We start from the raw sequence: 24,017 nt of genomic DNA, 5'->3' as shown, positions 1-24,017 counted from the left end.
TGGTGGTGTTTCTTTAAGCCCTGAAACCTGGAGGTGATGGTGGGCATCAGAAATAGTTTGAAAATTTTCACCCAAGCAGGGGATTTATGTGACAGCAGCTGATGCTAGTGGTGCCCTCTTTCTTTTTCAATATTAAATGAAGCCTCTACTTACGATTTACTTTGGGATCTGCATAGCCATACACAAGCTGTTTTCTATAAAACAATTTTCTATAAAACTCTTACAGGATAGGCTGATAGGATGGGCCTCTAATAACCTTACCTGACAATCACCAAGGGGTTCTTTTTTATTAAATGCACCCAGGGGAGGAATCAGTGGAGAGTAAATTTCCCTTTCCTCATCCTCTTGCTACAGCAATTAAGTAAACAGTCCCATATCTAGAGAGCTTCCAGATTGTCACTATTTTTGAGCTGGATTGAAACATGTATCAGCAAATTCAGAATGCACAATTATAATTGAGCGGTATTGCGTAACAAATATGATTCCCCAAACGATTGGACTTTTTGAGATAAGGAAAGTGCGGGATACCACTTGCAATGTCACCTATCTTCTCTGCAAACAAATCAGAATAAATGCTCATTAAGTAGCCAACTGTTGTCTAATCTTCCTGCAAATAAATCAGAGCAAATGTTCAATAAATAGATCATGTGGAATCACTCAGAGCCTTGCATATTCCGAGCATGTATGAGACAAGAGGAAGAAAGGAGAGGACAAAGGGTAGAAGGCCAAACTCCATTGCAACGTCACTACAATATGAGCTCTCAGAGCTATCAGTGCCACACGGCTCCTGAAAGAAATGATTGATTGCATCCTAGAGATTGTAAGTTTAGAGCTTTGTGGCTGTATTGGGTGCTATCAGGATTTCTGCTTGAAGTGTTAGATTAATAGGAGGCAATTGCTTGATCAAGGATAATACAGGGTGTTATTTCAAACATGGTGTTTTCACTTTGGACTCAGGAAATTAATATAAATAAGAGTTCAACTACAGGCAATGAACCTGATGCCACTGTATAAATCACTTGGCCAATCAACTGGAAATGGGCAAAACAAAAAGGTTTTGAACAGGGCATCTAAGATAAAGAGAGTGGAAGCCTGGCAAATGTGCCAAGGGAGGCAATTCCATAGATGAAGTCCAATCACAGAAAAGGCACACTCCCTAGCAGGCATCACTTCACCATCTCCGCACCATATATTTAAAGCACATGACTTCTCCCAAAGAATCCTGGGAACTGTAGTTTGTTGAGGGTGTTAGGAATTGTAGCTCTGTCAGAGATATGTGTGACTTCACACTTAATGATGGAGGGTCTCAGCAGAAGAACTTAACATATGTCTGTGTGGACATAATGCCATGCTAAGAACTGTAGAAATCTGGCAGCTTGAGAATTAGACTAGAAGTAGGAAGTTATGGTTGTAACTCCATTTTAGCAAGCTTCCCTGCCCCTGGGGACTTCGCTACCTTTCAACCTCAGTTCTCCGTGTATAAAATGAGAACCCGGAAGATTAGCCTCGCTCAGACTTTGTAAGTATGAATGAGATAAGAACGGCAATAAAGTTCAGGTACTAAAACGTTTGCTTTTATTTGTAATGATCTCCTTGCGTGAGAGCAAGGCAAAATGGAGGGATACACAAAGCACACCTCGGAGGGCAGAACAAGCTGAGCCTCGTTACAGAGAACTTTTGGCGTTTAGGTTGCTTTCCTCATGGCACTGCTGGCAAAGCGAGCTCCACCAAAAAACGATCCCACGGCGGTGGAGAAACAGATCCAAAGCGAAGAAAAACTTCCCTCAGCCCTTTCCTCATCGCACGCACAACATGCCAAGGCAGAGAAAGGCATTGGGCTACATCCAAGCTTTGCATACTTCACCCATCTCCTCTGTTCTCTGGCCAGCACTCCACCTTAGTGACTCACTGTGCCAGTCTATGCTGCTTCACAACCTGCTTTCTTCCACCTCCGCATGTGATTCATAGGAGTTTTGGCATACATGAAGAGTCTTTGGGTTTTGATCTGATGGGCCACCAAATGGAGAACGTGATTGAAATATACCAGGCGTATAGTGCATGGGGGCACAATTTATGCATTTGTTGAGTAAGAACTCTCATTGTGCTCATTAACGTACTGATGGTAATGATGGGTTTTAGAACATTCAAGGCACTTCCCGTGATACATTATCTTGGTAAACCTTACAAGAACTCTAACAAAGAAATAAATCAGTATTGTAGTTGGGGACTAAGGCACACAAGTTAGTGTAGTGAGGGTTTTTATTTTTCCAGTGGGGTAGGCTGTATTCCTGAGTCCCTTCTAATTTCCGAATCCAACAAGGATTCAAGTGTTGGACTAGCCTAGGAAATAGGAGCCAATGATTAAGGTAACAAAGGAAGTGGCTGTGTGCAGAAGACAAATGGGTGGGCCTTCCTCAACTCTCTGGTAGTTAGTGTGATGGCCTGGGATTCTGATTCAGAGGCTGAACCAGAGGAATCCCAGCCTGCACAGGAGTCCCCGCCTCCAGGGCCGGCTGAATTGGGGCAGGGCCTTGATGCTGAAGCGCCTGCACCTGTGTCGGAGCCTCAGGAGCAGGCACCAGGTGATCCCACTCTGGCTCCAGAGGTGGTTGAGGACTCAGTGCCTGCAGGTGAGTCTCCCCCTGGGCCCAGTAACCCTTTAGCCTCTCCTGAACTGCAGAGACTCAGGGCAGAGAGGCGAAGGGAACTGGTTGCTCCCAGGAGGAGTGCTTGCCTTAAGGCCAAGAGAGGTGGGTCTCCTGGGGGCCGGGACCGCCCCTGGCCTCAGAACAGATAAAGGCCAGTCGGCCCGGTCCCAGGTTGTGGGAGCAACGTCGTTGTTGAGTTCCTGTTCCTGCCCAGACCCAGACCTGACTCTCCAGTGCTCCTGTCCCCGCCCAGCTTCCTGTTTCGGACCTCGCCCCGCTCCTTGTGGACTGATTCCAGGCTAGTGACCCAGGACCAGACTTTGACTACGCCTACGGTAACCTTCCCCCCGGGATCAGCACAGTTTGCTCCCACCTGCCCGCACTCTCCCTTCGTTGGGGTGCGTTCGGGAAGAGCTAGAAGCCATGGCCGACCAAGCAGCTGCCCTGGTGGCATTGGCCCAGGAGAACCAGGCCTTGACCCACACCGTGCAGCAGCTCAGCGATGTGGTCACGGCACTTCAGCAGCAGTTGGACGCCCTACCGGCTCCTGGGGCTGACGCCCCGGCTCCTGGCAAGTACCCAGTGGCTTTGCCAGAGAAATTTGATGGGGACCCGGCCAGCTTCCCCATGTTCCTTGCCCAGGCCAAGTTGTACATTCAGGGGAGAGCCCGGAACTTCCCTGACAACCGCACCAAGGTGCACTTTTTAATTAGTTTGTTAAAGGACCAGGCGGCCAAATGGGCGTTGCCGCTGCTCAGGCAAGACTCCCCCTCAGGCAAGACTCCCCCTTGCCATATGGGGTTTTGCAATCATTTGGAGGCCGCGTTCGGCAACCCCCAGAAGGGGAGTCAAGCCAACCGGGCAATCAGGCGGTTGAAACAGGGCAAGTCCACTGTGGCCGCATACACCACGGAATTCCGGCTGCTGGCACAGGACTTGACCTGGAATGACTCTGCTCTTCGGGACCAGTATCTCGAGGGGCTTTCAGACGAGATACTGGACCAGCTGGCCACAATGGAACGCCCCACCACGCTAGACGCCCTCATTCAACGGAGTCTACAAATAGACGATCGGCTGGAGGACCGTCGCCAGTTCTCGGCGCCAGTTTCTACTAGCAGCTCCACGGCCACAGCCGAGTCATCGGAGGAGCCTATGCAGCTTGGGGCAGTGCGGCCACGCCTCTCCCCCGCGGAGAAGACGCGGCATCGGGAGGGGAATCTATGTCTCTATTGTGGCGGAAGCGGACACTACGCCCGGTCCTGTCCTGAGAAACGCCAGCCACAGGGAAACCGCCAAACCCCAGTAGCTGATGGCCCTGGCTACCTGGGGTCCCAAACAGTGCAGAATGGGGCCGCACCAATTGAATTGCAACACCTTATGGTTCCGGTACGTCTATACCCTCCGGGTGGGCCCTGGATCCCTACCCATGCTCTGGTGGATTCGGGGGCAACCCGCTCATATATGGATGCTGCCTTTGCTGCCCATCATCGGGTGCCACTTCAGAACAAGCCAGAACCGGTACAGGTGGAGGCAATTGATGGACGGCTCCTGCGTTCAGGTGCCGTTACTCAGGAGACCCAGCCCTTGGTCCTGTGTCTCCAGCAGCACCGGGAGATGCGAACCTTGGACATTGCCTCCATGCCCCGGTTCCCCCTGGTGCTCGGAATGGACTGGCTGGAGGCTCACAATGTTCAGATTGACTGGGTCAAACGGACTGTGCACTTCCCAGACCCAAGTTCTCATGCCCAGACCAAGATGCTAGCAGCTGCGCCCACTGAGGAGGCTGCATCTACGCTCCCCGCTGAGTACCGGGACTATCACGACGTGTTCGAGGAACGGGGGGCAGACCAGCTGCCGCCGCATCGGTCTTTTGACTGCGGCATAGACCTCCAGCCTGGAGCGCCCCTGCCGGTGAGTTGCTTATACTCTCTAACAGAGCCAGAGCGCAAGGCCTTGCAGGACTTCTTGCGCAAGAACCTGGAGCGTGGTTTCATTAGGCCTTCTACCTCGCCCACTGCTGCGCCAGTGCTCTTCGTTAAGAAGAAATGTGGGGAGCTCCGCCTTTGCCATGATTACCGGGCCCTGAACAAAATCACCATCCCAGACCGGTACCCCTTGCCCCTTATTTCGGAGTTGCTGGAGCGGGTGCAAGGGGCGCAGGTGTTCACCAAGCTAGACCTCCGGGGGGCCTACAATTTAATTCGGATCCGAGCCGGGGATGAGTGGAAGACAGCATTCGGGACCCGGTACGGGCAGTTCGAATACCTGGTGATGCCTTTCGGACTGTGCAACGCGCCTGCTGTGTTCCAACGATACATCAACCACGTGTTTCAGGACTTGCTAGACAAGTACGTGGTGGTGTACTTGGATGACATTCTGGTTTTCTCCCGTGACCCGGCTCACCACGAGGATCATGTCCGGACCGTGCTGCAGCGCTTGCGAGAGCACCGCCTGTATGCAAAGCTCAGCAAGTGCGAGTTCCATCAGCGGTCAGTGGACTTCCTTGGTCACCGACTCTCTCCAGATGGGGTGCAGATGGATCCTGGAAAGGTGGCAGTGGTTCGGGAATGGGCGGCACCTCGGAACCGCAAGGACCTACAGCGATTCCTGGGGTTCGCCAACTATTACCGGACCTTCATTGCGGATTATGCCCATTGCACCACCCCACTGACCCGGCTGCTGCGCCCCAAGACGCCCTTTTCCTGGGACAAGGAGGCAGAGGAGGCATTTCAGGGGTTGAAGGCCTGTTTCCAGAGAGCGCCGATCTTGCAACACCCTGATCCCTCTCGACCCTTTGTGGTAGAGACCGACGCCTCCAGTACGGCTCTCGGTGCCGTCTTGTCTCAGCAGCACGGACCTGATGCACCACTCTTACCCTGCGCCTACTATTCCCGCCAGCTCCTTCCAGCGGAGCGTAATTATACCGTGTGGGAGCGGGAACTACTGGCCATCAAGGTGGCCTTTGAGGTCTGGCGCCACCATCTTGAGGGGGCACGGCACCCGGTGGAGGTGAGAACCGACCACCGGAACCTGGAGCACCTCCAGACCACCCGCAATCTGAACCAAAGGCAGATCCGGTGGGCGTTGTTCTTTTCCCGGTTCCAGTTCCGGATCCGCTACATCCCGAGCTCCCAAAACCAGAAGGCGGATGCCCTGTCCCGGAAACCTGAAGACAACGCAGACACGGTACAGCAAGCGGTACCCACCACGATCCTACCACCGGCTGCATTCCTGGCCACCCAGGAGGCTGAGCCACTGCAGGCTCGGGTGCTGCAACAGCAGCGGGTCGATGCTTGGGCCCAGGAACGACTCCGGGAACTGGCCGAAGGGTCATGCCCTCAGTATCCAGGTCTGGTCTTGCATCAGGGCCTTCTGCTGCACCACGGTCGCCTATACATCCCGCCAGGGCCACTGCGGGCTGAGGTTCTCCGGATGACCCATGATGCCCCAGCCGCGGGACACTTTGGGCGGTATAGGACCACCCATCTGGTAAGCCGTGAGTTTTGGTGGCCCCGCCTGAAGGCTGACGTGGCTCGCTATGTCGCTGGTTGTGATGTCTGCCGGCGGGCCAAGGGCCCTACCGGGCGACCCCCCGGCCTTCTTCAGCCATTGCCGGTTCCACCACGTCCTTGGCACACGGTTTCTCTGGACTTTGTAGTGGACTTACCCCCGTCTCGTGGCTGCACCTGCCTTCTAGTTTTCTCCGACCATTTCACTAAGATGGTGCACTGTGCTCCCTGCCCATCCGTACCCTCAGCTAAGGAAACCGCTCAGCTGTACCTTCAGCATGTCTTCCGCCTGCATGGCCTACCTGAGCGTGTGGTGTCCGACCGGGGCGTTCAGTTCACATCCCGGTTCTGGCGAGCTTTGCACCAGGCCCTCGGGACAGAGGTCTGTCTCTCATCAGCCTACCACCCATAGACCGATGGCCAGACGGAACGGGCGAATGCGGTGCTGGAGCAGTACCTCTGGTGTTACTGCAGCTACCAGCAGGATGACTGGGTCGACCACCTTGCATTGGCGGAGTTCGCTTACAACAAGGCGGTGAATGCGTCCACCCAGCAGACCCCATTCCAGGCCAGTTACGGTTTTCATCCACGGCTGTTTCCAGATGTGCTGCCGGCATCTGCGGTCCCTGCGGTGACAGAGTGGCTTCAGGAGCTCCAGTCCCAGCAACAGCTATTGATGGAGCAACTGCGCCAGGCCAAGGAGGCGTACAAGGCCCAGGCCGACCGCCACTGCCAGGTGGGGCCGGAACTCCACGTCGGTGACCTGGTATGGCTATCCACTCGCTACCTCCACCCCTCTCGACCTTCGTGGAAGCTGGACGCCCGTTTCACTGGCCCATTTCCTATCGTGGACCAGGTCTCGCCTGTGGCATTCCGTCTCCGGTTGCCCGCAACCCTGAAGGTTCACCCGGTATTCCACAGGTCCCTTCTGAGTCCGGTGGCCCCACCTGACGAGTTCCACCCGGACCGTCCCCAGTTTTGGTTCAGGGGGAGCCTGAGTACGAGGTGGAACGCATTCTGGACTCCCGATACCGCAGGGGAAAGCTGCAGTACCTCATAGACTGAAAGGGGTATGGACCGGAGGACCGTTCCTGGGAACCAGCAACCAACGTCCACGCGCCTGCTTGCCTCCGAGATTTCCATGCGGCGTACCCCAGCAAGCCAGGTCCAGACCCTCAATTGAGGGGGGGGCCTGGGAGGGGGGATGGTGTGATGGCCTGGGATTCCGATTCAGAGGCTGAACCAGAGGAATCCCAGCCTGCACAGGAGTCCCCGCCTCCAGGGCTGGCTGAATTGGGGCAGGGCCTTGATGCTGAAGCGCCTGCACCTGTGTCGGAGCCTCAGGAGCAGGCACCAGGTGATCCCACTCTGGCTCCAGAGGTGGTTGAGGACTCAGTGCCTGCAGGTGAGTCTCCCCCTGGGCCCAGTAACCCTTTAGCCTCTCCTGAACTGCAGAGACTCAGGGCAGAGAGGCAAAGGGAACTGGTTGCTCCCAGGAGGAGTGCTCGCCTTAAGGCCAAGAGAGGCGGGTCTCCTGGGGGCCGGGACCGCCCCTGGCCTCAGAACAGATAAAGGCCAGTCGGCCCGGTCCCAGGTTGTGGGAGCAACGTCGTTGTTGAGTTCCTGTTCCTGCCCAGACCCAGACCTGACTCTCCAGTGCTCCTGTCCCCGCCCGGCTTCCTGTTTCGGACCTCGCCCCGCTCCTTGTGGACTGATTCCAGGCTAGTGACCCAGGACCGGACTTTGACTACGCCTATGGTAACCTTCCCCCCGGGATCAGCACAGTTAGAAAGACAAAAGCCAGAGTTAAGATGTGTGAGCTAGAAGCTAGACGCTGGAAGAAGGCTGAGCAGCTGGGAGACAGAGCCATGCCTGATTTCTTTTGGAAAGTAAGGCTGTGGCTATGGGGAAAGCAAGACCCTCTTGGAGTGTTAATGGTGTGAGCCACTACAGCATAGGCTCAGGTTGTATGTATGTGTAAATAAACCATATATAAAAGACACCACAGTCTCTGCTTTCCTTCCTTCCAAGGAAATTGAACCCTGGGTAGGCACCTGGATCCCTTGGAAACTTGCACCACTCAGAGATTGTGGTGGCATGCAACATTATCTCTTTCAAAATTTGATTCTGGAAGAACATAAAATGCTGCAGGCAATGGAATTGTATTTACTTAGAGAATAAGCCTACCAGAGTTCTGATCATTGCCTTAGCCTTGAGGAAGCATCTTAAGAGGAAACGGTTTTGTTCATAGTCAGCCTTTGAGCTCTTCGCCAAAGATGATGTCAACTGTTTAGAAAACTGAAATGAGGCCACCACACATTCAAAGAGATTGTGTGATGTTTGTCATTCAGGGCAACATTTGTAGCCGTTATCTACTCCTGCAAATAAATACGTTTCAATGATTATGTCGGAAATGGTCTGTTTTCTTTCACTCATTTAAAGATGTACTACTACATGGGTAGCTGTTACAAAAGACAACTTTTAAGCCATAGTGAATAAATCAGTGTTAATATGAGTGCCATTACTGTATCACCTTGCCAAAGATTTCCAAATGGTCTTCAGAGAAGGCTTTGAAGAGATTGTAAAAGTCCATAGGCTTAGGTGATGGCTAAATATGTAAATATGTAATTCATGCCAAGTCTCTTGATTTTGACAAGTTCAATCACAGGGATACTTTGAATTCTACTTTGTGTATTTCTTGTTGAATATGTAGACCTGGGCTGGTGAACCTCTGCTCCTCAACGTGCTGCTGGACTTCAAGTCCCATCGTTATTGACCATCTGTCATGCTGGCTGGGACTGGTAAGAGCTGGATTCCAAAAACCGCTGGAAGGCAGCCAATTAGCCAACTGTGACGTAGTTAATGTTGGTCTTCTTCAAATAACAGAGCTTATGTAAAAGTTGGAGACGTGCTATTTTGAGGGAAGATTTAAATTGTGGTGTATGCAACAAAACCATGAGCATTCCACATCATAAAGCAGCAAAAATGGGTAACTTGTGGCATGCCAGATGTTGCTGGAGTCCACTCCCATCAGCCCCACCCACATGGCCAATGGTCAGTGATGATGAGAGATGTAACCCAACAACATTTGGAATGTCATAGGTTCCCATTCCTGACATAAAGGCTTCATCTTCTAAACAGCTGGACAAGCACTAAAATATGATGTGGAGATTAGAATCAAAGGGAGGAGACATTCTGCAAGAGTACAAGTTGTAGAAGATATTGTTTCTCCTGAGGATCCAGACACTGATGATCAATGGAGCATAACTCCAAGACCCTTGTCTACAATCCACATGGGCCCTGAACTGAGCCATGCCTGTTGCAACTCTCAACACTTTTAAAAAGAAACGTGACTTTTTGCAGTTAGGAAAGTAATGGGGAACTGTATTGCGAAGTGCGGAATGAATGAACAAATGATTAAAGGGAATACATCGAAACACCCCACAAGCAAATTAGGATGAATGTTAACCTCCCCACAAACTAATCAGAACAAATGCTCAACAAATATTGTATATAATATTGTCAGAATTCAGGGCCGGTCAGAGGTATGTGCCTATCTCTCCAGGCACCGGCTGAATTCTTTTGACCTCCCTCCGGCGACTCCCGGCAGGCGAAATACACACGAGGTCCGTTCCGGTGATTTTCCTCAGGCTGTGAGAAAAACACACCAAACTGCTTCTCCTCCTCCCTGCTCTCCAGCATATCCCCAGGGAGGGGAATCAGACTCAGACAGAAATGTATCTTACATTCTTTTATTCCTGTCTTTACTTCAGTACAGAGAAAACATGTCTGCTCTCTTGAACAAACAGAGAGAAAAAACTCCAAACTCCACCCATGTACATCCTGTACAGGTCATATGACACACACTGAGCTCACATCCTGTGCTCAACAAGGAGAATGGACTGCCCCTTTGTTTCCATGGCAACAGTCACATACATCCTGTTTGGCTTTCCAGCCACAAGCAGCTGACTGGGCTGCTGGAGCCTTTGCTTGCTGCAGCATTGCTGCTTTAGAATAACATACTCCCCCTAAAGTATCAATGCGTGCTGCGAGCAAAGCGTCATCCAGAGAAGAAAACAAACAGTTGTTATATGTATAACACTCCCCTGTTGTTTCAGTTCCATCCTTGGAACTACCCGCCACTGGTTTTACCAATGTACCTCTCTGGTTGTGTGACTTCCAAGGAATGAGTGCTTCTGCATTACCTTGGTTAGCAACTCTCTGTTGTGCCTTTGTCTCTGACTCAGACACAGCTTCAATTTGACCTTGGTCGTTTACAACAGCAACACATGCAATAGCTAGGTTAGCAAACTCTTTTGAATACCTCTTGGGTGGTACACCCTTCGTTGCTCTCTCAGACCTACGTAAGAGGTGCTGCTCTCCCTTGCTTTCTGGTTCAGCCTCTGAACTCTCTGGAGAACCAGTACTAAGCTTAATTAGTGGTTCATCCTCCTCTTCTGAGGGTCTAGTCATTGTGTGAGATTTCCTCTCAATGACTGTGACAACTGAGCTGTCTGAGCTATCGCTGTCATCATCAGTACTACTGAACTCAATAAGATCAAACTCATCATCATCATCATCAGAATCATCATCATCACCTGTGGGAAATGTGTGAACAATCACTCGCTCCTGTTCAGGAGCACTCTCTAGAAATTTTGTGAGAATCACCTTACCAGATTCAGACAAAATTACTCTGTAGAGACCCTTTTCATAACCCACAAAAATGCCTCTGGCATTCTTTACTCCACCTGGAGCTTCTGTCCTCACATGAGACCCAAAAACCTTGAAATGGGCAACAGAAGGTTTTCTGTGGAACAGTTTCTCAAAAGGAGAACATCCCAAGTCTTTTGAAACCTTTCTCAACCACGTATAACAAAATGACATTAGTGACTCAGCCCAGTACTCATGTGGCAGATGTGAACTAAGCAATTGCGCTTCCATTCCCTTTTGCAATTCTTTGTTCACCCTAACACAGATACATCTCTTCCAAGCTTCTTCGGAAGCTGCAATTTTGTGTCTTATCCCTTTCTTCTTCAGGAACCTCTGGAAATCCTGTAAGAGAAAAATTGGCTTCTCATCTGTGCAAAGACAATCTATGTCAGCATCATGCATATTTTTAACCTTGTCACAAAACTCTTTAAACCTTTCTAAGGCTTCTTTCGGTCTCTCCAAAAGATAAATCCAGACAAAACCTGTAAAAGAATCAACACATATTAGGTAATACTTTGCATTGCCTCTAGAAGGTGCTAAAGGACCAATCACATCAGCATACACCCGCTGAAATGCCCTGTCGACCCTTGAGGTCACCTGCTTGGCGCTCTTCTCAGCTACACCTGCAAAAGAGATCATGTTAGAATCACAAGAATTACATTCCATGTAATCACTTTGATCAAAAGTCAACAAATACAGTCCATCTTTCTCTTTGGCAGAAAGATACAACTCTCCATCTTTGTAGATCTCGCAGTGTTGATCATCATAGGACAGTTTTAGTCCCTTCTTGGCAATCTGCGAAACGCTGAGCAGATTGTACTTCAACTCTGGAACCAAATAAACATTGTTTATAGTCAAGTTCAGACTTTTAAGATACACAGTCCCAATTCCGGTGGCTTCCAGCTCTTGACCGTTGGCTTGTTGTACAACGAAGCTTTGCTTCTTAAACGACGAAAACAAATCCCTGCGATGGGTCATGTGAACCGTCGCTCCCGTGTCTAAAACGAAGGAATTCCCCACTTGTGGTGTGGCTTTTAGGGACATCAAAGCCTTTGCAGGCTTCGCCTGTGACTTGGCATGACTTCTGCCTGACGCCTCAGACTTCGTAGAGCTTCCCTTGGCTCCTTTGTTCTGACGTGGCTCCTTGCAGTACCGCTGAAGATGCCCAGTCTGTCCACAATTGTGGCATCGGACAACGTTCAAAGCTACGGCGTCTCCTCCAGTAGCTACAGCAGTGGGGGTGTTAGAACTCCGTTCTTGTCTCCCCCTGTCCTTGACTTCCAGGGCAGCAAGTCTGTCATGTTCGTTCAGAACCACGGCAAAGACCCTGTCCGACGTTAGATCTTGCGCTGGGAGAGACCCCAGCTGACTGGCAACAGTTTTGTAAGTCCGATTCAGGCTGTTGATCACCATGAAGCAAAACACTTCCTCCTGCAGACGGAAATTGCGTTCCACCATCTGCTGACGCAGAAACTTCATTTCCGTCAGGTGCGCTTGAACATCTCCATCAGGCGCAAGCCTCAGGTTAGTCAGCTTTTCAAAATACAGCAACGCTGAAGAACCTGCATCTCTTTGATGTGTCCTTCTCAGCGTGTCCCAAACATCTTTCGCGTGCTCTAAATCTTGTATATGAATAAGCTGAGAGTCTGACACGCACAGAATTATAGCAGTTCTGGCCTTCACATCCTGTGACTCCCAAGGACGCGTTGGTGCTGCAGGGATGGGGTTCTCAATCACCCCAAACAGTCTCTGATTCTGCAGCAAGGCCTTCATCTTAATAGACCAAGATGCATAATTGTCACTGGTCAAAAGGGGTGGAGAAGGCAGGCCTCCCTTCTTGGCATCCATTTTGAGTCCTTGCATTGACTCTCAAACACAAGCCTCTAAAATCCAATAGCTGGCTTGTTTACACTCTGTGCACCTGGCAGCAATAACACTGGCTGCTTGGAAAGTCCCCTTTCACAGTTCCTTTGTAAGGACCTAGTCAAAACACGAGCTGTTTGTGCCTCTTCGGGCATAGCCTGACTTCCAGCCCTTATCTTGCGTTGCTAAGCAACCACATTCCTTTCCTTGGACAGGAAAAACCACAGGAATGTTTGGAATGCAGACTCTTCTCTCTCGGAGCTGTTTTTCCCAAACGTTGCTCCCATGAAGCAGAGAATTAATCCATCTGCATTCACACTTTTAAGCCCGAAAATCTCATACCTGGGCTCCGTAGCTTGGCTTTCAGCTTCTTCTGGTCAGCTTCTGGCTGCAGAGAATCAGCTTCCATCTCAGGCTTCCATGGAGAGGGATGAATACAGTCTCCTTGATGCAGACTCCCATGGATCGTAGCAACCATCCTCTGCTACCATTGTCAGAATTCAGGGCCGGTCAGAGGTATGTGCCTATCTCTCCAGGCACCGGCTGAATTCTTTTGACCTCCCTCCGGCGACTCCCGGCAGGCGAAATACACACGAGGTCCGTTCCGGCGATTTTCCTCAGGCTGTGAGAAAAACACACCAAACTGCTTCTCCTCCTCCCTGCTCTCCAGCATATCCCCAGGGAGGGGAATCAGACTCAGACAGAAATGTATCTTACATTCTTTTATTCCTGTCTTTACTTCAGTACAGAGAAAACATGTCTGCTCTCTTGAACAAACAGAGAGAAAAAACTCCAAACTCCACCCATGTACATCCTGTACAGGTCATATGACACACACTGAGCTCACATCCTGTGCTCAACAAGGAGAATGGACTGCCCCTTTGTTTCCATGGCAACAGTCACATACATCCTGTTTGGCTTTCCAGCCACAAGCAGCTGACTGGGCTGCTGGAGCCTTTGCTTGCTGCAGCATTGCTGCTTTAGAATAACAAATATAACCTCCATGTAAGTTGCGTGCAAACAAATCAGGTTGAACACTCAATAAATAGGTCATCTGGAGGAGCCATAAACTAATCCAACTGCATTTAAGTTTTGCCTTTTAGGTACTGCTGAAGCAATAGCATCAGTGGGTGTTGGTTCCTCTTGCTTTCTAAGTTAATTAAGCTATCACTTCGTTTGATCATAGCTCATGTGCCATGTTCTTTAGCTGCAATCCTTAGCATACTTGCTTATTTGAAAGTTAAGACACTGAAATTGATGGAAAATCAATGGGACTTCAGAGTAACCATATTAAGTGATAGGGTGTAACACAGAGATTTATTGAGTGTTATAGATGCTAACTACAAAGACTTGGATAAGATCAGCTGTACCATACTCTGATGGGCCATATAAAGAATAATCACGAGAGAAGATAATAGCAGATAATGACTGTTCCAACAGAGGAATTGACAAATCTAAAGAGATGAGTGGGAGAAGAAATTGACTGGGGTGGCAAGCGCTAGGAAAACTGCCAGTTAATTAAAGAGCTGTAAGTGGCTATAATTAAGGATGACAAGAAGGGGAGAGGTAATTTGCTGGCAGTAAACTAGGCCATAACTAGCAAAGAGCCTGGGGGCCCTTTAAATGAAATATGACATCAACAAGAACATTGAATCAACCAAAACAGATGCCATCAATTTTACATGTTCATGGATCTTTAGCATAGCCACATCTTTAGCAATGGACATTAATTATTTTCCTGTGGTGCTTTAGACATAGGAATTGATTTCTAATGAGAATTGATTTCCCATTAGAGTAGATTATTAAGGGTACACTCAAAGTACCCTTGGCATATACATAAATGTATTTTCCTTTATGCTTTACCAAATACATTGGCTCTCGCAAATTGAATAGACTCAAACTAGGGTGGTATCCAAGTGGATGTTTTGAAATCAGTAGATAAGTTACTTAAGTCCCTGAGGACAGGTGGGTTTACCCCGAATATGACTACCATTTGGATATCACTCCTAAAACTTTAGTTTAAGCTTTAGGGGTGATTGAACTTCTAATTAAAGCCTGCGGCTTTCACATTAATCTTTTCCATGTGAGATGTAAAAATATGGGAAGGACTTGAAGTAATATTCCCAGATTGTGAAATTATAGTGCAAAAGTGATTTCATGATTCAAAATCAAAACAATCATGTGAATTTTAGAGCTATCAGCCTATTAAAAGGAATTATGATCAATCATTTCCATTTTAGCCAATCAATGTTGAAGTGTTTAAAATAATAATTGTAAGACAAATAAAATTAACTTACAATTTTATTAAACATATTCTCACTCGTTGTTAGAAGGAAATGTCATCCTTAATACTTCCTTTCTAAGCTTCCTATTACATTAGCACCCTAGAACTAAAACCATAAAGTCTGCTTATTTCTAGTCCCTCTAGATATGCCAATTACCAGAAAAGAACTGTTAATTTTCTGACTTTTCAGTCAGTTCCCAGAATGCTTTGAGTATGAGACAGAATGTAGGACTGGTTGCCAGAATTTTAACTTGTGCCAGCAGCATCTTAACTCAAAGTGCACACTTAAAGGTAAAGGTAAAGGTACCCCTGCCCATACAGGCCAGTCTTGACAGACTCTGGGGTTGTGCGCCCATCTCACTCAAGAGGCCGGGGGCCAGCGCTGTCCGGAGACACTTCCGGGTCACGTGGCCAGTGTGACAAAGCTGCATCTGGCGAGCCAGCGCAGCACACGGAAACGCCGTTTACCTTCCCACCAGTAAGTGGTCCCTATTTATCTACTTGCACCTGGGGGTGCTTTCGAACTGCTAGGTTGGCAGGCGCTGGGACCGAGCAGCGGGAGCGCACCCCGCCGCGGGGATTCGAACCGCCGACCTTTCGATCGGCAAGCCCTAGGCGCTGAGGCTTTAACCCACAGCGCCACCCGCTGCCCCAAAAAGTGCACACTTACATGTTCCCAAATTTTGCCTCAGTGTGCCATTTCACGTGCTGATGCATTGGGGGCAGAGGCCACATTTACACCATACAGTTAAAGCACTCTTGTACCACTTTAAACATTCATTGCTTCCCTCAAAGAATCTTGGGGACTGTAGCTTGTTGAGAGTTGTTAGGAGACCCCTATTCCCCACGTACAGCTACAGTTCTCAGAGTAGCTTAACCAGTCCTTTTTTGGTGGGCTGGATGACAGGGGTACTCATCCCCCTAAACATTATATGAATTTAGGTTTGGCCTCATTAAGGGCAGAATTTCAATATGAGTAGAAAAAAGAGAGTGCCCCTAAACATTTTTTTAGGGAAAAAAGCACTGAAATGAGCTTAACAACCAATCCCTCTTTCCAGGGAATTCTGAGACTCATAGCTCTGTGAGGGGGATAAAGGTAAAGGTACCCCTGCCCGTACGGGCCAGTCGTGACCGATTCTGGGGTTGCGCGCCCATCTCGCTTAAGAGGCCAGGGGCCAGCGCTGTCCGAAGACACTTCCGGGTCACGTGGCCAGCGTGACGAAGCTGCTTTGGTGAGCCAGCACCAGCGCAGCACACGGAAACGCCGTTTACCTGCTTCCAGGTGGAAAAATCGAAACTAGAAACAGAATTGTTAGAAGAAGAAGAAGAAGAGTTTGGATTTGATATCCCGCCTTTCACTCCCTTTAAGGAGTCTCAAAGCGGCTAACATTCTCCTTTCCCTTCCTCCCCCACAACAAACACTCTGTGAGGTGAGTGGGGCTGAGAGACTTCAAAGAAGTGTGACTGGCCCAAGGCCACCCAGCAGCTGCATGTGGAGGAGCGGAGATGCGAACCCGGTTCCCCAGATTACGAGACTACCGCTCTTAACCACTATACCACACTGGCTTAGAACCGAAAACTAAGATTCTTTCAAGAATGTATAACTTGCTGTTGAGATGGAATACTCAGGATGAAACAGTTAAATCAGCTATGATTAAATGGGCACAGGACATTGGTCATAACATTATGTTTGCTGACTGGGAAAAGTTGTGGACCACCGGTATGAAGTTTACGGCATGTAATGCCTTAAGAGAGAACATTATGAAAATGATCTATAGGTGGTACATGACCCCAGTCAAGCTTGCAAAAATTTATCACCTGCCTGATAATAAATGCTGAAAATGTAAAGAAACTGAGGGAACATTCTTTCACCTTTGGTGGACATGCCCAAAGGTCAAGGCTTTCTAGGAGATGATCTATAATGAACTAAAAAAGGTATTTAAATATACCATTTCTAAGAAACCAGAGGCCTTCCTTTTGGGCATTGTCGGCCAAACGGTGCCAAAGAAAGATAGAACACTCTTTATGTATGCAACAACCGCAGCAAGAATACTCATCGCAAAGTATTGGAAGACACAAGATTTGCCCACCCTGGAAGAATGGCAGATGCAAGTGATACATTATATGGAATTGGCAGAAATGACTGGCAGAATCCGAGACCTGGGAGAAGAGTCGGTGGAAGAGGATTGGAAGAAGTTCAAAGAATATCTCCAAAAACATTGTAAAATGTTTGAATGTTAAAATGATGTTGGATATAAAGATAATATGGCATCAGTGACATAGTAAAAAGAAATATGCAAAAATGTTTTAAGAAAAGAGGGTAAGACCAGAGTAAAATTATGTTGAAGCTTAATAAATGACATAAGGGATTAAGTTACAAAGAACATGTGATAAATGGATTTAAAAGGAAAGGAAAACCGAAGACATAATAGGTTGAAATGTATAATATTAAATAAGATTGGAAAGAGGGTAAGGAATTGCTGAATTTGATTGTGTAAAGGGGAACACAGAAAAGGGAGATGGGAGGAAGTCAGGAAAGAGGGTTATAAAGATAGTAAGTAAAAAACTAGATTTTTATTTTTTCTCTGTTTTTCTTTTTTCCCCCTTTTTTTCTTATTTTTTTCTTATTACTTCCTTTTTTTATTCGTATACCTTTTGTATTGTGTTATAATGTTTCTGTTGAATATTTGTTTTACTATGTAAAATCTTAATAAATATTTTTTTTTAAAAAAAAGGGGAACGCCGTTTACCTTCCCGCTATACAGCAGTACCTATTTATCTACTTGCACTTAAGAGTGCTTTTGAACTGCTAGGTGGGTGGGAGCTCACCCCACCGTGGGGATTCAAACCGCCGACCATGCGATCGGCAAGTCCTAGGCACTGAGGTTTATCCACAGTGCCACCTGCGTCCCACTATGAGGGGCATAGGGGTGTCCTAAGAATTGTAAGCACCCTTAACTATTGTTCCCAGGATTCTTTGGGGGAAGCCTTGACTGTTCAAACTCACACAAGTGTGCTTTAGATGTATGGCGCAGATATGGTGTGTGTGCAGAAAGGTGCTTCCTCCATACTTGTCCCACACAAGCTTTGTTGGGCAAGGCAGGTGATGTGGAAATTCTGTGGTGTTGGTGGTGGGAATACCTGTGAGAATTGCCGTGTCTCTGTGGAGCTCTTTTGCCCTCTATGAGGGAAGACAAGCACTGGGTCCACCCATGTTTTTTCTCCTGCCATGAGCTTAGGAACACATAATAGTTCTGCCTCTGCTGGAGTTCACCTGGAGTCTGTTCCTGGCCTATAATTCACCCTACCTTCTGGTCCTCCAAAACACTACGATTTTCACTTTGGGGAATTCAATCCTGACAGTATTTTCTACCACTGATTAAAATGGGCCTGCCTTTGGCTTTCCGGTTCCGGTCTGCCTTAATGGAGGCAGCTCCCACGATAGCAGATTGTTGGCGAAGAAAAAAAAAGGATGATTGAGGGTCATTATCCTTGCTAGTTTCTCCCCCCCCCCCCCCGGACAGGGGGGAACGGGCTTCACTCATAGTTCATCTCGATACCTGGTTCTCGCTCCAGCATGAAATGTGGGAGGCAGGGAGGCGCTGAGTGCAAAAGCACTTCGCCTACTGATAACCGTCCTATGCCGCCACTAAGAAGCAGAGGTACTCCTGTTAATTAGAGCTTAATTTGGACTAATGTACAGGCACGTGCTAGAAAAGATGAGATCACAAACTGCGGAATGGATCCAACTGCAAGGTTGTTAAGGTTTGAATTTGAGAGAAGACTTAATTCAGTGTAAAAGACGTGGGGGGGGGGAGCCTACTGTTTCTCTATACAAGGTTTTTTTCTTTACATTTATAATTTGGCAACCTTCCCTGGAATGTTAGTTCAATTTATGTACTGTATGTGAAAGTGAGGAAAGAGGGCACGGGATTGCAGATACGGATTTTATACATTAAATGGAACTGTGTGTGCAAAAAAAAAAAAGGAAAAAGGGAGAAATGCTTTATTTTGCAAAAGACATATATATGTATATTTGTTCACATCTATTACTACATAATGGAATACACAGCAGTGCCTGTGGAATTTCCAGGTGGTCTGCCATTTGGTCACTGACATCCATCTGCACAATTTTTCTTCAGGCCATTTCCTGATGCTCATAATTTGGGAAATTGTCATATTATTATTTATTACATTTCTTACCCACCCAGAGGACAGGTAAGAAATCTAATAAATAAGATCAAAAGCTGCTGTTTCCTTATAGGGCTCAGCCTGCTCTGCCACACCTGAAGACATCAGAATCTGAAACAATTAATTTACCAGAATAATATTATGAACAAGGTATGGAACAGGTAGATAGACATCTCTAACAAGGCTCTGCTGTGAAAAACTATTCAAATTGTGCTTTCGCATCCACATCATACATTTAAAGCACTTATCCCACTTAAGCCTACAGAAATAAAGATTAAAGGGAGGCATAGTAAGAGTGTAAATATTTAAACAGTTGCTTTCCAGATGAAATGTTATGTGCTCTGTTGCCACAAAGAATAGGGTAAGAGGTTTTTATTATAGGAAAGTATATTTATGTTAGACATTAGGGAAACTTTTAAATCCTATTTTATCCTTAGACAATGGAACAAAGGGACATTGTAGCATTTTCTTCATGGGAAGGTTTTCCCAGAAAGGTCAGCTGGATACATATTCTGGTATTGGTGTGGTAAATATTTTTTCAGGGTGAGGGATTGGATCTGACGATGCTTAAAGATAACTTCCTGTGTATGATGAGAAAAATGCTGCATTGTAAGAGTAGCTGATTGGTAGGAAGGTGCCTCTTTGGTAGAAGAGGGACCAAAGTCTCCAGCCTGAGATCAAAACAATGGACCTGTGCAATAGTATAAAACAGTTGTCGCACTGCCAGTTAAATGGCACTAAAGGAGCTTCTCTAGTTATTGAAACAGTGCAAAGCTGTTGTAAATTGATATGATTGAAATACGTTCATCAAACTGAACAAATGTATATGTACTTACTGATTTTGCATAATTCATCCTGTTAATCATGCAAAGAGACAAATGTCTGCATATATACAATAACTCTGCCGACTAGCCAGCAGGAATCATGCTTGGCAACCATGGGTTTTTAAGATTTTGTGAAGCATTGACTACATATTTTCAAGATACATCCTCAAGGACTACAATTTTGGAATTTAAGAAGGGGAAGGTGGGGGAACACTGAGACTCTCAAGGTGCTGTTCTGTACCAATTCCTAAATGCTCTGTTCATCTACCAGATTATAGACAACCTTTGTTATCACTTGGAAAAGGAAAAGTTATTTGTTCAATGTTATGTCAAAAAGCCCAGATTATTGAACTTGTACCCTTAAGAAGGCCTGGATAACAGTCAGCCAAATCATGAGACGCCAATGCTATTGATTAAACAACTTTATTCCAAAATGTGTATCAGATATTACAAGAATAAGCTCTGCTTTGGAGATAACATTGCTCCAATTATTTGTCTACAAGACATACTTGGTCAAACAATATGATCAGAATAACTATGGAAAAGATATGCAATGCAGAATAGTCACTCAGGAAACAGTAAATGTACAGAGGGAGTAGACTTAAAAGCATGCTGCATAATTGTATAAGCAAATAACTATATAAATGTATTTAATATGTTTTATCTACATTATCTGAAGTACTAATTTGAAAATTGTCAATAACAACAAAAACAGTTACTACCATTCTTAAAACATTAATACTTGACTGCCTACGATACCTATGAGGTAAAAACAATACAATAGAATTAAATTTCTGCAAAGCCCTGAGAAATACTTTTCTCAATTCAAAAACAGAGAGACAAATTCAGCATATGAACATAAGACAAACCCTGATGGATCTTCCCAAGGGTTCATGTAGTCCAGCACCCTATTTCTAACCATTGTCAGACATATACCTCTGGGAAAGTCATATGCAGGGCATGAAGCAATGATACCCACACCCCTGTTTCTTTCCAGGCAACTGACATTCTGAAGATGAAGTTTCCACCTCCCATCATCCCTGACCACTGGACATGGTGTCTGCAAAGGCTGATGGGACATTTTTATTGAGCTATCCATCACAATGCCAAGACTTCCTTTACAATTTGAGGTCAGCAAATTTAGATCCCATCAGGGTATATGTGAAATGGGATCTTTATGCCCAAGTGTAAATCACTTGACAATTACACTGAATCTCATTTGTCATTTACTTGCCTATTTGGAGCTCTTTATTCAAACTAATTTGGTGTCATTTGCAAATCCAGTTCCTAATATACTCAAGAACATGCTTAATCCCTTATCTGAAATGCACAGATGAAGAACCAACTTTAACCTCTCTATGAATGCTTCTTATTAAGTTAGAAACTCTGAAATAACTCTGAAATAAGAAGTGGAAAATATATAATGGTGTGAAAACCAAATGTTATTCCAATTAAATGTAAAGAGAATAACTTAAAAATGAAAAAAAAAAGTCCAAAATGTTTTCTTTTACTTTTTTAGTTTTCATAAACTGTTGCTAGAAAACTGGAGATGATAAATGTTCCCTTCATAAATTAGTCTGCAAGGTGACTACACAGGTATCAACTCCCTCAACAAAAACATACCTATAAAAGCCATTAAATGCTTATAAAAACTTTACTGAATTCTACACAGAATTCTCAAATTTAAAAGTTAAAAAATTGTTTTGTCCTGTATCAAACTGCAACAAACTATTACAATTCGAAAATCACAAAGCATCCTATACATGGTACTGCATAAAATAAAACACGTATGATATAAATGTTTACTTGCAAAATGTTATGTTAGTATTCTTAAAAAGCTTATGTTTCATGTAATGAACAACAGCTCTAGAGTGTTTAAGTTTCTTTTTGAAAAGTAACAATTATCCTTGCCTGATATTTGTTACACTACTGTTGTAAAGTCAGTTAAATGGACCAGCTCAGACTGATCCAAACTACCTGGGTATGAAACATTCCCATCTGGTTCAGAAGTGTTGCCATTAACCCACTATATAATAGTAAACAAGATATTTTTGTTTCATAGAAACAACTAACATTTGCCTCCACTGGACAAATGGTCTATTTACAGTAACATCGGCTGCCTAACTGACAGCGAGCGTAGGTCATCGTTCACTCATGGAGCTTAATAGACTGGTGATCTCTGCTGAGTTGTTTTTCCTTTCAAGACCCGTCTTATCTGGAGAACGAAAGAGAAGCAACGGGTTATCAACGTTCACCGATTCTGACATTATGAAAAAATACATTACAGTTCCAAATACATCTACTAACACCTAACTCTCATTGAACGTGAGGAGACTTAACTTCCAAGGAAAACATGCCTAGTACAGTGGTACCTCTGGATGCGAACGGGATCCGTTCCAGAGCCCTGTTCACATCCTGAAGCGAACGTAAGACACGACTGCGCGTCTCATCGCTTCTGCACATGACATCATTTTTAGCGTCTGCACATGTGTGAGCAGCAAAACCCGGAAGTAACGCGCTCTGTTACTTCCAGGTCGCCGCGGAGCGCAACCCGCAAATATTTAAGCTGAAGCGTATTCACCCCAAGGTATGACTGTACCAGGCTGACAGTTACACATCAACTGAAATGAACAAAGCTATCTATCCAACTAGGTTTCCAGATAAATTCTGATAGTATAAAAGCCAGATTTCATCACCACAGCTGTACAGTTAGTCAAGTCAACAGGATTGCGATAGTTTAGCTGTTTACTGACCTGCCCATGACGCAGTTTCTAAGAAACGTACAGGGCATCAAGGATTATTCAGGTAAAGGATTATTAAGGTAAATAATCAACCCAAGCTCAAAAGACTGATGTTTACATCCGTAGCTTTACAGACTGGAATAGCTCAGTCAGTAGAGCATGAGACTCTTAATCCAAGTCACGGGTTCGAGCCCCACACTGGACAAAATATTCCTGCACTACAGGGGGTTGGACTAGATGACCCTCATACTCCCTTCCAACTACACAATTCTATGATTCTATGTGCATAATTACGCTGATACCACACATATTTTTATTTTTAGTTGCTCAACATCTCTCAAAGCAAGAGTCTCTTCTTAAAAATAAAGTATGAACATACTATCTAGGAATAAGGGAGGAATTCAGCTCAGTCTGGAATTTAATGTGAACCCACCTAATTTGCAGTGTGCAAACTGAAACACAGTTAACCTTTGAAATTCATAAAATGCATGCATTGGTGATATATATATATATATATACCAGGAAAAATTCATTGCACAAATGTTCATATTAGGAGAAATTTGCACTAAAATGGTGATGAGCTTTGATGCAGATTTTTTATTTTTGTAAGGCAAACAGATATGGAAATGTGAAGACTGAACTTAAGACTGGGGGGGGGGGGGGAGAGAAACTGAAAGATGCCAAAACTGACAGAGCTGTCCATCCTGATTACCACCCACTACACTTCAAAAGAGCTCCAGCTAGTTGCATCTCTTACCTCAACTCCTACAGGGCCATCAGGTACTAGGTGAACCGGCTGCTCATTTTCCAAGTTCCTGGCACTGGGATCAGCTCCCTTCCGCATCAACAAGCGAACTGCATCCAGCTGACTCACCCGATGCTGCAAGCTGGCAGCTACATGGAGTGCGGTATTACCATTATAAGCCTGGATGAGGTATGAAAGAAACACCATTATTCTTTAAAAAAATGTATATGCAGGATGCTTTGTTCCTTCAAGCAGGTACATGCTGAATTAGACACCGTGCTTTATGCTAATCTCTAGTGCTGGCTCAACAGTAACATACCTTGGCATTGATAAAGGAAAGGCAAGTAGGCAGCTCCAAAAACAAACGAAGGAGTTCCACATTTGCTTCTTCCGCTGCTAAGTGAAGGGCAGAACGGCCACTTTTACGATCCTGTCCAAGGGGATGGGGAGAAGCCCAATTAATTTTGCACAATAAGCACTGAACCACTTGCAAAATGCAAAA

At 46.2% G+C, this 24,017-nt stretch overlaps 2 protein-coding genes across 3 annotated transcripts in view; both read right to left on the bottom strand.

Moving 5' to 3' along the window:
* LOC307213948 (uncharacterized protein) overlaps nucleotides 1–22,174 on the bottom strand; it is a gene marked incomplete at its 5' end in the record, with an annotated part of 607,513 nt that extends 585,339 nt beyond the window's left edge. Inside the window, 2 exons of the mRNA XM_079972181.1 lie at nucleotides 10,258–11,349; nucleotides 22,135–22,174. Of these exons, the coding sequence (XP_079828307.1) occupies nucleotides 10,258–11,349; nucleotides 22,135–22,174 (1,132 nt within the window). The remainder of the gene's footprint in view (nucleotides 1–10,257; nucleotides 11,350–22,134) is intronic.
* NFKBIZ (NFKB inhibitor zeta) overlaps nucleotides 20,434–24,017 on the bottom strand; it is a 35,231-nt gene continuing 31,647 nt past the window's right edge. For both annotated transcript variants that reach the window (XM_079974378.1, XM_079974377.1), the window contains exons 10-12: nucleotides 23,835–23,945; nucleotides 23,528–23,695; nucleotides 20,434–22,244 (exon numbers count right to left, since the gene is read on the bottom strand). In XM_079974378.1, coding sequence (XP_079830504.1) covers nucleotides 22,191–22,244; nucleotides 23,528–23,695; nucleotides 23,835–23,945 — 333 coding nt within the window. In that variant the 3' untranslated portion in view covers nucleotides 20,434–22,190. The remainder of the gene's footprint in view (nucleotides 22,245–23,527; nucleotides 23,696–23,834; nucleotides 23,946–24,017) is intronic.

The sequence above is a fragment of the Podarcis cretensis genome, assembly GCF_951804945.1.
Source record: "Podarcis cretensis genome assembly, chromosome: 4".
Classification (NCBI taxonomy): Eukaryota; Metazoa; Chordata; class Lepidosauria; order Squamata; family Lacertidae; genus Podarcis; species Podarcis cretensis.
This window is presented reverse-complemented; position numbering and strand designations above follow the sequence as displayed.